General features: G+C 34.8%; 1 protein-coding gene across 1 annotated transcript in view; it reads left to right on the forward strand.

The window, feature by feature from the left end:
• Positions 1 to 16948, forward strand: part of EXOC2 (exocyst complex component 2) — a 111301-nt gene that overhangs the window by 20586 nt on the left and 73767 nt on the right. Inside the window, exons 5-9 of the mRNA XM_041475421.1 lie at positions 137 to 261; positions 12064 to 12144; positions 15968 to 16113; positions 16211 to 16292; positions 16795 to 16897. Of these exons, the coding sequence (XP_041331355.1) occupies positions 137 to 261; positions 12064 to 12144; positions 15968 to 16113; positions 16211 to 16292; positions 16795 to 16897 (537 nt within the window). The remainder of the gene's footprint in view (positions 1 to 136; positions 262 to 12063; positions 12145 to 15967; positions 16114 to 16210; positions 16293 to 16794; positions 16898 to 16948) is intronic.

A 16948-nucleotide genomic window follows, 5' to 3' on the forward strand; every position in this document is an offset into this window, starting at 1 on the left:
CACTCATTAGCAATTACTTCGCCCCTAGTAGTTGTTCTGAAAGTAAGTGGCTTTATTTTCCAAGTAGCTTGTTCTGTTTATTTATTAGATGACCTTATTGTTTGAATGTCTCTGAGGTTTTCTTGTTTGTTTTCAGTTTTGATCAGCTCAAAACAGCTGTTGTGAATTTGAAGAAACAAGCCAATAAGAAAAATGAAGGGAGTCTAGCTTATGTCAAAGGAGGTCTCAGCACATTTTTTGAAGCACAGGATGCTCTGTCAGGTAAAGATGCTTTGCACTTACTAGGTACAAGAAAGAAAATATGTGCATATATGATTGAATCTAATACTAAAAATACTGTTTCTCTTCATGGTCTGTACTAAAACTGTATAATGAGCCCAAAATCTGTGCTGTGTTGGTCACAAGCTAGAACTGGCTAACTCATTGATGTGGTTTATTTGCAAAAGATGTCACCAACTGTATGTTACAGGAATTAAAGGCATTTGATCAGATTGCCTAGACCACAAATGCAAGAAAGAGAAGTGTTAAACTGGAGTTAAGATGGCTTGGAAACTGTAGCAACAGAAAACTTTTGATTTTATGATGCCGTATCCAATAGTCAAATTGTAATATTTATATGAATATCCAGACACTTGCTACTTTGGGAAATCAGAGCCTTTGTGTTCTGCTTGCCATTGGGAGAATGCAGCACAGTAGTGAGATTGTAATTGTCATTTATATATATATATGTTTATTGTATATAGACACACAGAGACACTCTTAAAGCATTAAATGTCTCACAGGTCAAACCTGGCTGTGGGCCACTGTAGTCCTGTCTAGTGAGGCTCTGGTCTGGGTGAGACAGCAACAGGAAACCATCCCCAGTAGGTTTGTCATTTACCACTATGCTGATTATCCATCCTGGTCATTGGCCCCTTTGGCCAAAATCTAACAAGGTTCAATAACAAAAGTAATAAAGAATTTAGCAGAAAATCTAAAGAATGTGGTGGTAGTCATAGGAAAATACTCTAAGGAGAACCGTTACTTGGTGTTGTTTCACCTTTTTAAGCTGAGTTTTCATTAAATGCTAGGAAAAATAATAGGCTTTCCTTGTACTTCTTATATCTTGGAAATACTGAACTCCTGTTTTGTTTTTTTTTAATTGTCTCAAGCATGATCCAAAATAAAGATTGAAATGTGGCTTGTTTTGCACAACCAAATTTCCTTTGCATAAGGACTATCCCATACTCTAAAAAACTGAGTTCTGTTTTCAAGAAATTGCTGCTATGGATAAAAAGTAGTGCTAACAGTGTTACGTTGTAAGGTTATTTTTTGGATCAGCAAATACTTAGCAGGATTTGAAGAAGGATAAGGCAAACCATAAATGTTGTGAGGTTTTAGAAAAGCTGAGCACAACTGAGTAATTTAGTTTTGTTCCACCTCTTAGTAGCATTTTGCCTGTGGAGACTGATTTTCTGATAAATGAGGAGGTCAACAAGCAAGTAGTAATATGAGAAATATTAATAAAATCATGGTAGGGAAAGCAACCGTGTTTATTTTATTAACTACTGTAGTCTCAATTGAAAAAAAGTGTAAGCTGTAATATTGTTTTGTGTCTTTTACCTTTATCAGTGTTATTTTTACCTAAAATCAGGGTTTATCAGTGCAGTCCTTTAGCTAAATTATGAGCTTAAATTTGGGATGACTCAAGTGGCTCTTGGTGTCACTTTTTGCCTGTAACCAAAATGGCTTGGCTTTGTCCTCCCCTCAATGATCTCCCTTTAGTGCTCAAAAGGAAGCAGACTTTCAGCCTATACAGTGAATTAAAGTGGTATAATGGAAGAAGGGCCTTAATGCTCTTGTAAAAGAAAATTATAGACTTAAAGCCTCACTCTTATAAATTCAAAACACTGTAACACTGAAGTTCAAAGGCAGCATCAATATAATACTTAGTTTTTAAATTCGGAACCCAAATTCTTAATGAGGATGCAGTACAGGTCACAGCTGTCTTCTGTAGCATTTTAATAGACGTTTCTCTGTTGAAGTGTTATCCTAAGTGCGTGTGCAGAAGGGTTTTTACTTCTTTTCAGTCAATAAACCCACTCTTTTATTGCATATGAATTTCAGTTTTGAATGCAGAGCTACATATTTGCCTGTTCTTCCTCCTTATGCAGGATATTTTTGAGAGAGTATATTTGGAAAAATGGCATAGCTTTTTAAGGACTTGAACTTGTGATAGGTACAATCAGCTGTTAAATTGGATGTTGCTTCCAGTAGCAAGAAAAAAAAAAATACTTATTTGATGCCATCATCCAGCCCTACTGCTAGATGCCAAAGGTTTTTCCAGAACATTTGATCACTACAGTTTTCTCAAATGAAAAATGCTGAGAATTAAGAGTAAGCATTAATAACATTGTTCTAGAGAAACAGCTCAGATGAAGATTCTAAAAAACCAACAAAAACAACAACAAACCACCAAACAAAAACCCCCAAGCAAACAACCCCCCCATTAATTCTTCATTATGCAGTTATCAAATTCAAGCTTTTTAACAGAAGAATGTTAAATTAAAAATATAATCTGGCTAGACAGTGATTGTGCAAGATGATGTGATGGCACTTTTCTGTCCTTACACACCTAAGGATGAATTTTTATGTCTTATTTTCTTCTTTAAAAAGTGCAACTAGAATTTCAACAAAGCTGAAGTGAGTAGTAGCTTATATTTGAAAGCTGAATAATTGTTTCAGCACAAACTCTTAAGGATATAGCCATTGTTCTGCAAACTTTTATTATTTGATGCTGAGCATACAACTGTCACAGATGAAAAGTGACTTAAGGGAAACCCTTACTGAATACATTTTTTCTGTGTTCCAATATGATTTAAATTTTCTGAGTTGGTTCATTTGTTTAAATATTTTTAACTCTCTTGCTTTAGGAAGATTTCTAAAATCTAATTTATTTTCTAAAGGTAGGGTTTTTTGAGGGCAAAAATTTAGACTCTCAGTATTCCCTTTCAGATGTCTTAGAACACGTCTTGTAACGCCAGTGGTTATGCTTCATAAACTGCAGGTCTGTTGCACTGTAGTTATAGAGTGGAGCTACTTGTGAGCAGTTATTTCTCTTAAGTCTCCCTGCATTAGTACAGGATAACTTTTCATGGGAGGATCACATTAGGAGGTATAATGCTTGCCCAGTTACTTCATACTCCTCTACAGCTTTTATACATGTTTTGTAAAACTCATATACATTTAACAATGTTTATTGCAAATATATATTTACCTTGATTAAGGAAACCCTGAATCACTGATTATTGTGCAGCTTGTTTCATTAGTTAGGACCAGTAAGTTCTGTCTGATCTTAAGTGTACTATCAGACTCTATTACACATTTAAACGACTATTAATATTTTCATAAATAAGCAATGGAAAGCATAAAAAGCAGTCCTAAGATGTTTATTGTATTTTGTGATTTAGAGGCTGTTTGCTGAGAAAATAAGAGCTCAAATAGACCAGAACACATTCTTGTTTGGTTTAATTTCTGGGAAAATAGAATAGCCTTATCAGATCCCCATGTCTCTCTGGCTGTTAGCTTGGCTGACAGTTTGACAGTGACTCTGCAGAGGAGATGTTCAACAGGAAGTTTGTTTCGTCAGCTGAAGGGAGCTGTAAACTGAGCTGAGGGGAGCAAGGTTTATCTCAACTTGACCTACTTGTCAGTGTCAGGGAGTTCAGCTGGTTCATTTCCTGTAATTCTAAGTGCAACCTAGAAAGTAGCATTCCTAAAAGGGTGGCTGTTTATGTGTTTGTAGTTCAGACGTATTTTACCGTCACAAGCAAGTCAGGTCCCACACAGAAGTTGTTAGGAAAGTTAGCAAATTAATTTTCTTTCAGTGTGGTTTTTCTTCTGAAATGCTCTTTGCAATGAACCTAAGGCTGCAGTTTTTTCTTATTTAAATGACAGGAAAAAAATAGGGAAATGACTACTTCAGATTCTCACACAAAAACATGTAAGTACGACATCTCTGTTGGCAGGTAAAGAAGATGCTGTAATGTCTTTAAAACACAGATATCATGGGCAAATTTGAGGTTTAGATTTGGCTCTCTAGTTTGCCATGGCTACAGTTTTTTTGCAGTTACAACTACAAACACATTTTTTATGATTTTCAGGAAGAAGTCTGTACAAAAGAAGCACTACTGGCTATTACAGCACTGTTCCTTTTTTCCGTTTCCTACTCCTGTTCAGATATGTGGTCTGTGGGAATACCTGCATGATAGGGACCTTGGGCTATAGTTGGCCTTTTGTCTTCTACCTTCCTTAATACATAAGCTCGGATGGTGTGGCTGAAATTACCTGGCTGAAATGATCCTAATCTGGCCAATACCTGGGGTTTTTTTGTTTAGTTTTGGTTTTTTTCTTCCAGTAGACTATTTTTACAGTTCATTCCCTGAGGCTCATGCTAGTATGAGCATGTTAGTGATCCAGGGTTGGATTCAGGCTGAATAAGTCTGTGCTTCTGCCATTATGTCTGTTAAATTAATTTTCTCCTAAAGTAAAACAAAAAATATCACCTGAGCTATATTCAATTCTGAGTCAAACTGGGAAGTTGAGAAGCTAAAATCTGATGCTAGTCTGTAATAAATGTATCCCTTCACTTCAAACTTTTGAGGAATTTTGTTGTATTTGAATTTAAAGGGGTTATATAGAGCCAACCCAATTTTTCATTAGTGATTCTGTTTGCAAAATAGATTGATGAATAATTTTGAAATGGTTTTCTTTTTTCCAATTAAATGTTAGGGCATGACTGTTTTTGCTTGGTAACATGGGATTGGGATGGTATACCAGGTTTTGCTGTTGTCACATTGCTGTTTTGTAACAAATCTAATTCACACTTTTGCTTTACTTTACTCTCATGTATTTTTTTCAAATAGTATGGATTTTTTATAAACCTATGAATTTGAGTAAATCCAATTCAAATATATGATTGCTGCTTAAACGTTGCGCAGGTGACTTGAAATGTCTGGAATAGCTCTGTTTCTAATTCTCTGTGTGATCTGTGTCTATTAATGTTATCCTCTTCCTCCTACTTCAAGTGGTAGAATATTGTCTTTTCAGGGTGAGAGCAGTCTGCTGTTACAGCTAATGATTTTAAAGATGATAATTTGTAGAGTATAAGAAAGAATAGGACCATGGAAGCAAGCTGGCAAGAATAAAAAAATGATACTGCATGTATCAGATACATATCTGAGAGCATATCAGTCACTTCAGAGTAGCAGTTCCTCTGCATATGTGTGCCCTATAGCAGGTGCAAGTTACATTATTTCAAGGTAAGAATTATGATCATGCCTCCATGTAGTCATCATGAAGCGATAGCTGATGTGCTCTCTGCTCACTGTCTAGCTTTCCAAGTGGGTCCTCCTATCTGAATACTTGAATCATCTTTGTGCTACCCTTACAGGCAGAAACTGAATGAGAAGGATAAGTACTATCATTGCTTCATATTTTTCCTTACATTTGTAGGCCTCCTCAGCATTCAAAATGAAAAAATAGATGTGCTAAATTAGGCATTCTAAAAATAGCCATGCTAAATAAAACTTAATTTAATTTTTCTTGTTGAAAACTTGTGTTCTGATCTTTCAGCACTAGGTAACAAGAGGGACGTTAAAATGAGAAACGTATTCTAAGAGAAAGATGACCTGACACAGGGGTGCCATAAAGTATATATGTGGTGGTAGATAGTTTAGTCTTGGGTGAATGCTTCCTCTTCACGCAGTTTTTACAGTCAATTTTTGTAGCATACCAATTGTTACCTTAATGCAGTTTTATAAAAGCAAAAGTTATCACAATTGATAAAAGGCTCAAACTTTCCTTTGGTGCAGGTCCCAGCATGGTATAGTGTAGGGAGTTGGGGGGTTTTTTTGTCTCAAGCGAGAGAAAATTTGATTAGAAAATATGGGAAACAGCAGCAATTGTCACAGGTCATAGTGAAAATTCTCTGCCCAAGTTCTGCTTTCATGCTGGCTGCTCATGTGTCTTCTTCATCAGTTACTGTTTTAGAGATGTGAGCTAATTGCTGGCAGAATTTCTTCAAAGGGATGTAGTTTTGACAGCTTATAGTTACTGTGTGGCTGTCATATTTTATGAACTTGGGTATTTTTCAGGTAGGTTAACTCTTCAGTTTGAATTTGAAAAATAGTAAAGCATATGGAAAGAGAAATATGTTTTGCAATTGCAATTTTCAAACAGCTAATTCTGCAATTGATTGCAAGTGTGCAAAAAAGTTACCTGTGACTAAATTTAATCCAGGCTTATCCTGCAAGCCATAAAACCACCTTAATTTCATGCTACATTATTCCATTTTGATTTCCATACCACCTTTTAAATGCAACATTTAAAAACTACTTTTGTTTTTACTATTTTTACCTTTCACAGATGCAGAAATTTAGCACTAGTAAAGAGAGAATAGCATTTTCTGTACTGTTTAAATCTGAAGTGTTCTGGCAAAGGCCTGGATCCAGTCCTGGAATTTTTAGTGCATCCATAGGCAGAATAATAAGCCACATTTTCCTGTCTATTTCCAAGATATTTGCCCAGAAATATCAGACTTGCTTTAATATAAGTCCATCTGAGAACAAGTTGTCTGGTCTCATAATGTTTTTAGACTAAAATTTTTGTGATTTATATATCAATAAAGCCTCCCTTCCTAGCACTGTGCTTCAATTACCTTAAAATATCGTGTTAAGTCTGTCCATTTTCTTCGATTTTTTCCACTGTGTTGGGTAAACAAGCTTGAAAAAGTAAATGCTAGAGAAGCAAAACACAAAAAGGCAACTTAAGACAATACTGCATTTTGTTCAGTATTTTGTCATTTTTGCTAGGATTAATAATGTTAACCAAAATAAAGCTGAGTTTGCTATGCCAATACAAAAATACCTAGAATTCTCATGGGGCACTGCAGGAATGACCAAACCAAACTAAACTTAGCACTATTAACTAATGGCCAAAGGAAAAAAAAATACTTCTTTTTTTTTTTTAGATTTTCATAGAGTAATGTGTTAGGAGCTCTGTTCGTGGCATCCTGTCTTTATTGCTTTCCTCTTTATATGCAGCCCTGCCATCCTGTTAAATCCAGTCAGAACAGTTTTTACCTTACATAGGGATGCTCTCCTCATCAATGACCTTCTTATGTTTTGCTAAAATTACAACAAATTGTTAGTCTTCCAATAAAGGAAACCTAAGGCATTTTTATTCATGCATAAGGCATGAATCCTGGCAATGTTCTAATGTGTTCTTGGTTCCTCCATTATTGTTCTTTGGTGCCAGGTTCTTAGTTACCCACATCCGATCTTCTTAAATGCTTTTCTGTCAGCCTTGCACTTCTTGTATTTTTCCCCCTCCTGATTTCTGCATCTGACTAAAAGGATGTGATTTATTTCAAGTACTTTTTTCTTTAACCGAGATTCTATGAAAATGAGTAAGATTTTCAAATGCCAAAAGCATTTCTAGCCATCCTTTAGTCAGAAAATGGTAGAAGATGTTCATCTGTGTTGCTTTGAGCTGAGAGGCTGAGGAACTTTTGAGAATGCCATGCCTGGTGTCTATCTCAAAATACATTTTAAAAATATCTAATGAGGAAATCAAGTGTGAAATTTGCAAATCAAAAGCTGCATGATCCTGGCAAGTGTGGTTTAACTTACTAGATTCATGGTTACCATAAATCTAACAAAAAGCCCCATAGCCTTTCTTAGATTAAATAAGATTATTTTCAACACAAGTAGCAATGAATTAATTGCAGTTTATTTTAATACAAGGCCTGTATTATGGCTTATTTGCCAGATTAAACTTTGCATGTGTTCTGGTATATTTAGTTGCAGTTAGAGGTTGTGAGTTTTGAACTTAGTTTATTCACTATTATTAATCAGTTTCTGCCTGCAGCTGTGAAGTTTGCAAGCCTTTAAATATCCTGACTTAGCTAGGAAATGTGAACACTTACTGGCAAAGATGATACAAAATACAATTAATTAGCTGGCCTTAGTTGAAGCATCCAGATGTAGCCTTTCCTCATTTTTATTTACTGTATGCTTCTTACAGTAAAGCTCCTAAAAATAACAAACAGATTCTGCTGGGTTTCCAGCTGCTTTTCTAACTTGTATAGTTTGTGTCAGGTAAATCCAGGGTAAGTGGCAGTTCAAGAAAAATCCCATCCATCCTTTACTTCAAGCCTTCAAAGACCTAAAATTGTCTCCTTACTCTTATTGCAGCCAGTGATGAGTTGAGAGTAAGAAGTTGCATTTGAAGGTAATCCTAAGTACTGGTAGTGGGGAAAGAATAGGATGTCTTTCCACCTTCCCTTGGCCGTATGCTCCTTTGCTTATACTGCAGTGCTGCCACTGAGGCAAGCTCACTGGTCAGTAAAGCAACATTTCTTCCTTGGTGAGTTAGTTTTGCACCAAATTATCTCACTGCAGCTGCCCTGCAGCTGTGTGATTGCTAGATCCAGCAAAAGGAAGCACTTTGGGTACAGGAGAACAGGGGTTGTCCCAAACAGTATCATCCCACTATTAGATGGATTTAGTGCTTTAAGAGAAAAAAATAACTTGAGTATCTCTAGATCCCGTTCAAAAATGAGGTCTACAGATACTTTTCATGACTGCATATAGTTTGGCTTGTCTAAACTTTTAAATCAATGACTTTTTGTCTGGTCTTCATGGAAGGAACATGCACTTTCAAAATCATTTGATTCAGATGGAGTAGGCTCAGACTTTATCAGAAAGCTTTTTTCACTGTGGAAATTTAAGACATTTTTTTTCTTTTGTAACTCAGCCTTGGAACACAATGAATGTGCTCTCTATTGCTAAATCAGAATACGATGTGTAAAAATAACTACAGTAAACAAAGTAGCTTAAACATGTAGAAGGAAATATAACAAATTTATTGTGTGAACACAGAGTAATTTAAGTAGGTTTAGACTTTACAGAATGTCCTAAAATACCTTATTTCAGACAATGGTTCAAAAATGCCTTTTTTTTACACTGCTAGTTACGTATGCTTAATATCCCTTTATCTGTACTCTGCAATGTTTTCCATGTTTCTGAAACTCAACACCTTGGTTTTTTGTTGGTTTTTTTTTGCCTTGCTGACATACTTTTCTCTGTCTGCAAGTTCGTTTTGAATTGACTTAATAGGACAATTCTTCCTGGATTCCCAACATCAAAATTTTCGAACTGATTCTTGAATACTGTTTTCCAGGTTGCTATGCACAATAGCATATTTCACAATGAATAGCATTCTTTTCACAATGTGAAAAGAAATTGCTTTCTGCCTTCTAAAAGGAAGAGGAGGGAATAGTATATTGCCATTGTATGTTCTTTTATGAACAAGATGAGAAAGAGAATTGTTTTGGAAAGATGTATTTTAACTTTCAGCAACTGGTTAAAGTTCATGATATTTTAATTTTAATATCATCGTAATTTCTAAATAAGCTGCCTTTATAATAAGAAGCTACATTTTGAGACTTTTTGAAGGTTCTAACATGGTAAATAGTGCTCTTCCAAAACTTACGTACAAGAAAGAAGTCTTCATCATGTTTTACCTTTTGTTGCCAGTATGTATGCTTTGATAGATGTTTAGATATTACAGTTCACTTTTGGAAATGCTTAGGTGTGCCCCCTTCAGAAGCTGTGTGATAATGCATTGGTCAGCAATTAATGGTATGTAATTAAAGGCTCCAAAATGCTAAATTTTAAAAACCTCTGAGGCAGTATGTAACTTAGACTTTAATCCACATCTATTTTTAAAGTATCTTTCAAAAGTATGTTTCATAGAATGATTTCAAAATATGTGAATTGAAATCATTACAGCTTGATGTGATTCCAATAGCACTTGCAACATTTGGCTTTAAAATGTTTGTTTATGTTGTGGTTGCTGTTCTGCTGAACTTGCTTTTCAGCAAAGTTATGTAAAGTTAATTGCACTACAATAATTGACTACCTCTGACTGAAAATGATATATAGAAGTGGAGTCATGTCAGTAGAGCCACTAATGCTTTTGTTATAAAATTGTAGAAGTATTCTTGTTGATAAGTGCTGTCCCCATTGTACACAAAATACGTGTGACAGCTAACAACACACCATCTTTTAAGATAGATCTCTGTCCTTAAAATGTACAAGAATCTGTCAGTTTTAGTTCATTTCATTTCAGGGTTGATTATCTTAAGAAATATGGTGTCCTAATTAGATTTTTTTTCCCCTCTGATAACTTTAAGAACGAAAATAGAGTTGCTCTTGTATTTTCATGAAAGCAAGGCTTCCTGTAATTCTTTGTGTAGGATCAAGGGATTGAAGGGTCGAATTTGGATGTTTGAGAATAATTTATTTTTCCTTCTTTTTTCTCTTTTTTTTTTTTTTTTTTTTTTTTTTTAAATTACACACTGGCCTTACTCACCTGTCTCCTCTATTTTCCCCCAATGAAAATTGCTCCTTTGAAAGAGACTGGAGACTATAACGGGCCATCCTGTTTCAGGATCACTCCTTGCAGTAGGACTGAGGCCCCAGGTTTCCTGTCCTTGTTCAGTTGTTAGCTTGCATCTGCGTGGCATGGGCAAGTAGGGGATGGCACTGGAGAGGGAACCAGTTGGCAATGGCATCTCTGTATGCATGGTATGGGCAGTTTATGGCAATATTTCAGACCTAGTTCAAATTTCACCCAGTGGATTGAATTGCAGATATCTCTTTCAGCACCTCCGGTGTAGTCTTGGGGAGCTTCTTCTAATGTTGTTTCACCTTAAAAGAATCCAGCTGAGGAGCTCAGTTTGCTCTGCCATACAAACCGGAGCAGGATAAGCTGGAATAGTTGAAAAGCTGCTTTCAGAAGTGTATCTGTGTTTTGAACTAAAATACATCATTACTTGCTTTTTTCAAAGCAATGGGTATCACTGTTTTCAGGAGTAGCTTAGCTTCACTCCATTCTACTGAGAACCAGCGGAAAGCAGTAGGAGGATTTTTTAAGCCTCAAATGTATCTAAAGCAGTAGGAGCTGATGGCTATTTGATAGAGCAGATTTTGCATGTTATCAGATTAAAAACCTGAAAGGAAAATCATATTTTATATATGCTGCATATATAGAGGAATAATACTTTAAAAGAGAGAAATACTGGTTTGTGCTGGTTATGCTGAAAGTAGAAGAGGGAAGGAGGGCTCTGTGATAGAGGGGAAGTAGAAGAAAAGACTATCTACACTACATTCACTGTTCGTATTTTCGGAGTAAGATAGTGTCATTAGGCTGTGCTGGTAAGTCTCACCCTCTCTGCAAAAGATATTAGAGTAAATTATAGTAAAATAATAAATTAGTGCTGGCACTGTGCATTTCCACCTCCATTAGTAATACCACACAGAAATAAGGGTTCAGAATTTTGGCATTTTAGGACAGGAGAAGAATAGCATCTTAAAAAATAAAGCATAATTAAAAAAAAAAATAAACCCCCCTCTGTTTTCCTGTTGTTTTGAGCAAAATCACACAGAAAGATTGTGATAATGGTTAATTATTCAAGAAACTTTAAAATTGTATTTAGGAGTGCCTTTTTATAGATGAAAAGAAGTGATGGGGGAATGTTGTAGCACGATTTTGGCATTATCCAGATTCCCAGTGACTCCCTTTCTACCCTTAAATTTTTGCTAATTTCTTTATTGTGACATCAGTGACTTACAAAGCAGAAGTATTATATGTTTAAATGGTACTTTTCAAAATACAAATTTTAATTAATACCTGTACAAGATGGATAATTTAGATTATAATAACTAATAGATTATTCTGTCCATATGTTTGTGGATTTTTTCCTTAAGCATTACTGTCTTGTTCAAGAAGATACAGGAAGTCTATGTCAAAGTAGTGGTTAAAATTCTGCAGTGTCTGGCTCTAAGCCCTGTCTTCCACTAGGCTCTGCTGCCATGAAACATGTTTGTATTTTTTTGTGTCTAAAGAGAAAAATAACACTTTATTTTTAATTTTAAAAATGTTTAAAAGTGTCACTTTGATGTAATGTGTTCCCGCCTATTAAAATGTTCTGCATTTTAACTGGACTCTTTATTCTAGCAATCCATCAAAAACTGGAAGCGGATGGAACGGAAAAAGTAGAAGGATCCATGACGCAAAAACTGGAGAATGTACTGAACAGTAAGTTTTGTCCTTCCAGCAGCAACTATTTATGGACTTTGGACTTTCTAACAGGCTTTAATATTTTCCTAGGAATACTGTAGAAAGTAGAAAACAGTCTCTTATCCCTTCCCTATTTGGTGATAGTGGTTCCAAGGTGTGTTTGAATAAGTAGAAGCGGTTGTCACGACTTTTGGCAGTGTTTGTGGTAACAAAGCAAATAAATATCAAAATAAAGATGTTCTAAAGTGTTTACTTTAGATTAATGTTGGTTGGCTCGCGATTTTGAGTGGATGAGGAAAACAGAGGAACTACGTGGATAGAAGTGTAGAAGGATGATCTGAGCTAAATACCAGGATTGTGAGATGTTCAAGTAAGGCAGAAAAAAACCCAGTTATAAGATATCTGCAGTAGCAAGGTCCTATTGACCGGATATTTTCCACTTAGTGTGCTGGCATTTGTACTATTTGGCATGAGCATTCTTTCTAGAAACCATGAAAAGCAGTCAGTTTTCTTTTTCTCTGTATTAGCTGTAAGGTTGTATTGAGAGATGTGGCTTAAATTTGCTGCAGTTTGGTATGTGTTTCATCAGATCAAAAAAGTTCCTTTTTTTTTTTTAATTCTGGGACTTCTGCCAAGATAATTTTACTTTGTTTCATTGTGATTTTTTTCACAGAGGAAGGGATGTTTCCCTTAGTGCTGTATCAATAAGCAGGAATGACATGCAGATAGCTGACTCAGTGTTGGAAAGTCTGACTGTGTTTTATGAAATCAAGAAAGTGACATGGAAGTTCACTGTTTTTCTTCTCTTGTATGAAGAAAGCAGTGACTGTATGTGTGTTTGTGTGGGGAGCACAAAGAAAGCAGGGGGTTTTGTGAACAGCTCTAGCTCTTTTCAGTAGGGATTCCTTGATGCTCACAATAAAGGTGTACTTTGAACATTGTTATTCCCTCATCTTGATGCCTGAAATGAAAAAAAACAAACTGAAAAAAAATTTTAAAATCACCAAAAAACACCGCATAAAGCCTCACACCTCTATATAAAGACTGTAGCATGTGTCTGTGTGCAGAATATTTGGTACATCTAGGTAGGAGAAAAAGAAGCATTTGTTGAAATTTTCCAGTGCAATCCTCAGTGCTCTGTATTTAGGCCATCTCATGCACCAAGCACAGATTCCTTGGAGAGCACTTTCCCTTGTACTAAATTGTGTAACATATTTTAAATAAAAAAGCAAAAATTTAGGTCTGTGTTATTTTCCTAGATACACTAATATAAGACAAATTTACCTATAATATATAATTACTGTTTCATTTGATAAACGGTGGCTGAACTCTGTATGTAGACAATGCAAGCTGTCTTTTTCAAGCTGGAACGGTGGAGGAACTTGTGCCAGACACTTCAGAGTGGTTTGAAGTTTGGCTCTGCTATGAAAAGAATTGGCTGCTTTTCCTCACGATGCTTTGCAAGTCATGATGGGTGGGAGGCAGGGAAGTAGGAATACAAGGATTTAAAAAGAGTAAATAATATTATGCAAAGTAGTTTAGGATCAAAGCTTTGTTTCTTGCCTGACCATTGAAAAGCTTCCATAATCCGTGAGTAGCAGGGACTGCTTTCAAAGATTACTTTAATTCTGTAGTTGAATTATGCATTTTATGGACTGTAGGTGCATGTTTTGAGAGACAACTGCTGTTGTGTGAGCTTGGTTACAAACCCTTAAAAATGAGCATGTTTTCCACAGCATCTGAATGTGTGTTAAGAGGGTTCCAAATTCTTGAATTGAAATGACATGGGATGGTAAAAGAACAGTTTGGTGTTTTAGCTGGAATTATAGATGTTTGGAATTTTTGCTCAATTTAATTGCTAAACAAGCTGTTAAATTGTTTATTAAAAACATACAGTACCTTATAATTAATTTAATGAAGAATTGTATATTAAAGGAGGCAAATCAAATTCCATTATGTATGGTTTTTGTCAGGCTCTAAGACAATTGTTGAATAACTAGAGATTTATTTTGAAGTAAAAAAATTCATGTGCTGTAGATGAATCATCCATTTTGAAAACATAATTAGTCAGTATAAGAACTGGAACTTTATCCATGGATGGTTAATCAGTAATCAAGAGATAAAGATTGTTCTTGTAGAAAAGATTTGGAGGAATGAGGAGAGGAGGCAAGAAATGTTACAATATTTTAATTCTAAAAAGATAGACCTGTTTTGCATGAAGTATTGAATTTCATTAATACATGAATAAGTAATTTGGTATATTTCAATTTCTTATAAAACAGAAAAAGTACCCTTAAAAAAAAAAAGTAGAATAATTTACCTGAATTGAGGATTTCATAAAGAGATGAAAATATAAATCACTGTGGTCTTCCTGCAGTTGTCAATTACCTTTCAAAAAAGATTTGCATTAAATCAAAAAGAAAGCAAAAAATGAAAAAGAAATTTATGAATATTACTTCAATTCTCAGGTACAGCACATTGCTTCTGGGCTGTTAAAAGAATGGACAAGAAACATATGAATTCAAACAAAAAAAATGTTATTTACTAGAAAGATTTACAAAACAATAGTTTCTTATAAACTTGAGAAAAATCATACTTTAACATGATCTGTATTTAAATGTGCAGCTGACTGTTTTCATTGTGCATTTCTCCTTAATGGATTAAAGTATTCTATGCTGAATAGTATGTGGTGGAAATAGATGTCCTGACAAAACTTTTTTTACATCAAGGCTTCAAAATTTCAACAAAGTTTAAACATTATTTAGATATAACAATTATTTTACAAAGACTACTTTTAACATGAGCAGGCCACCCACAGTGTTGACTAGAGAAAATGGCATGCAAGCCACCCAGCGAGACTGATGTAATTTTTTTCATCTTTGCTTAAAGTATAGTCACTAGACCAGATAATGTAGAAACTTCTACACGCAATGATCAAAAAGGCTAAAGCAGTTCCCCTTTTTTTTGTTTTGTTTTGGTTAATTAAAAGTAAGTCATAAGTTGAAAAATGCAAATATTCATATGCAGTGTAAGACTTCTCTACTATAAATGAAATTGTATTATTCTGTGTTAGGAAACAATCTTTATTAGAAAATAGAAGGCTTTTTAGTTTGGATAGAAAAGGTTTTAGGGCAATATTTAATGTATTTATTGAAGAGTATTCGTAGATAGTATAGAGACTTAAATACATGGAATTGTTGACTAAGGTTTCATCCTGTGTGTGATGAATCCAGTAAGAGTTTTAATGTAATGTGGAGACAATCTGTATTCATTCTGTTACAGTAACCAGCTAGTTAGACGTTTTTAGTCATGATGTTGTCTTTGTTATGACCATCGGTACTTTTAAGTGGTTCAAATATTGTCTATAATTTTTAAGACTTGACTTGGAAACATAAAACAATTGTTTGCCAAACCCAGTGATAACTTTAGAAGCTCTGACATTAATTACCAAAATATAATTATACTTATTTTAAAAGTAAAGCTTTCTATGATTTTTTCTATATCCTGGGATGCATAATTTGGTTGTAAAATGTACATCTGGAGCCAAAGCAAACTATAAAATATCTGCAGCAAAGCTAAGCATTTGAAATAGGGAAGAGTGATTGTTTTTAATCGCACAGGGGTCTTACCACATTAAAATGCTAAGTGGTTCACTTTGAAATAGAATTTCAGCAGTTGTAAAATGTTAACACAGTTAAACAAAAAAGTATGAAAATCAGCAATAATTACTCATTTGCTCTAAAAAAACCTTGAATAACTCATTAAAATGAAGAAAATGTGTTTGTGATTTCAACTGATTACTTACTCTACTTTTTCTTACTGTCACCCCTTTCTGAAATAGGAGCCAGTAACACAGCAGATACCTTATTTCAAGAAGTGCTGGGTCGCAAGGACAAAGCTGATTCAACGAGAAATGCGCTTAATGTTCTTCAGCGCTTTAAATTTCTTTTCAATCTTCCCTTAAATATTGAAAGAAATATCCAGAAGGTATAACACTTCAAAAACAATTTTCTGTTTGCGGAAAGTAGCCTTTTGACATCAGTCTTTTTCTTGACCAATGTAAATGCTTGGTTTTGTTTTTAAGGGCGATTATGATGTGGTTATTAATGACTACGAAAAAGCCAAGTCCCTCTTCGGAAAGACAGAGGTTCAAGTGTTCAAAAAATGTAAGATACGGGTTCTGTTATTTAATGGTTTCGGGTTTTTTGTAGCTTAAAGGCTAAAAATCACACAGGAGACCAGAGAGCTTTATGTGAGTATGATACAGATTTTCATTCATACAAATTATGGAATTATAGGTGCCAATTATTCTAGGCAATATATCTGGCAAGTTTTCTTAGTGAGGTATATACTACAAAATGTGGAATCACGGCCAATTTTATTTATTTATCTAGGCTTAGTATTACTGGACATATAAAAAGATTACAGCAATTAAAATGTGGCTTTGGGTATCTTTCTCACATATTGTTAGAAAGACTTGAAAGTCTAATTCTCTGGTTTTATAAAACTGTCATGTATACTATATTCAGATGTGGCTTGTTATAAAATTATTTATATTGATTTCCACATTAACTCCAGAAGTGTCTGATACCCTAGGAAAATAATGTAATTTTTGGTTCATGACACTGCTTAAGGACACATTGGATTTATTCCTGCTCCCATTCCTAGATTATGCTGAAGTTGAAACCAGAATTGAAGCTTTACGAGAACTTCTGTTGGATAAGCTGCTTGAAACTCCATCAACATTGCATGATCAAAAACGTTATATAAGGTAATCATTTGCCTTGTGCCTTCATCAGACATATGATGTTAAATGTTTCCT

Source organism: Pyrgilauda ruficollis, unplaced genomic scaffold (assembly GCF_017590135.1).
Source record: "Pyrgilauda ruficollis isolate IOZ18807 unplaced genomic scaffold, ASM1759013v1 scaffold35, whole genome shotgun sequence".
NCBI lineage: Eukaryota > Metazoa > Chordata > Aves > Passeriformes > Passeridae > Pyrgilauda > Pyrgilauda ruficollis.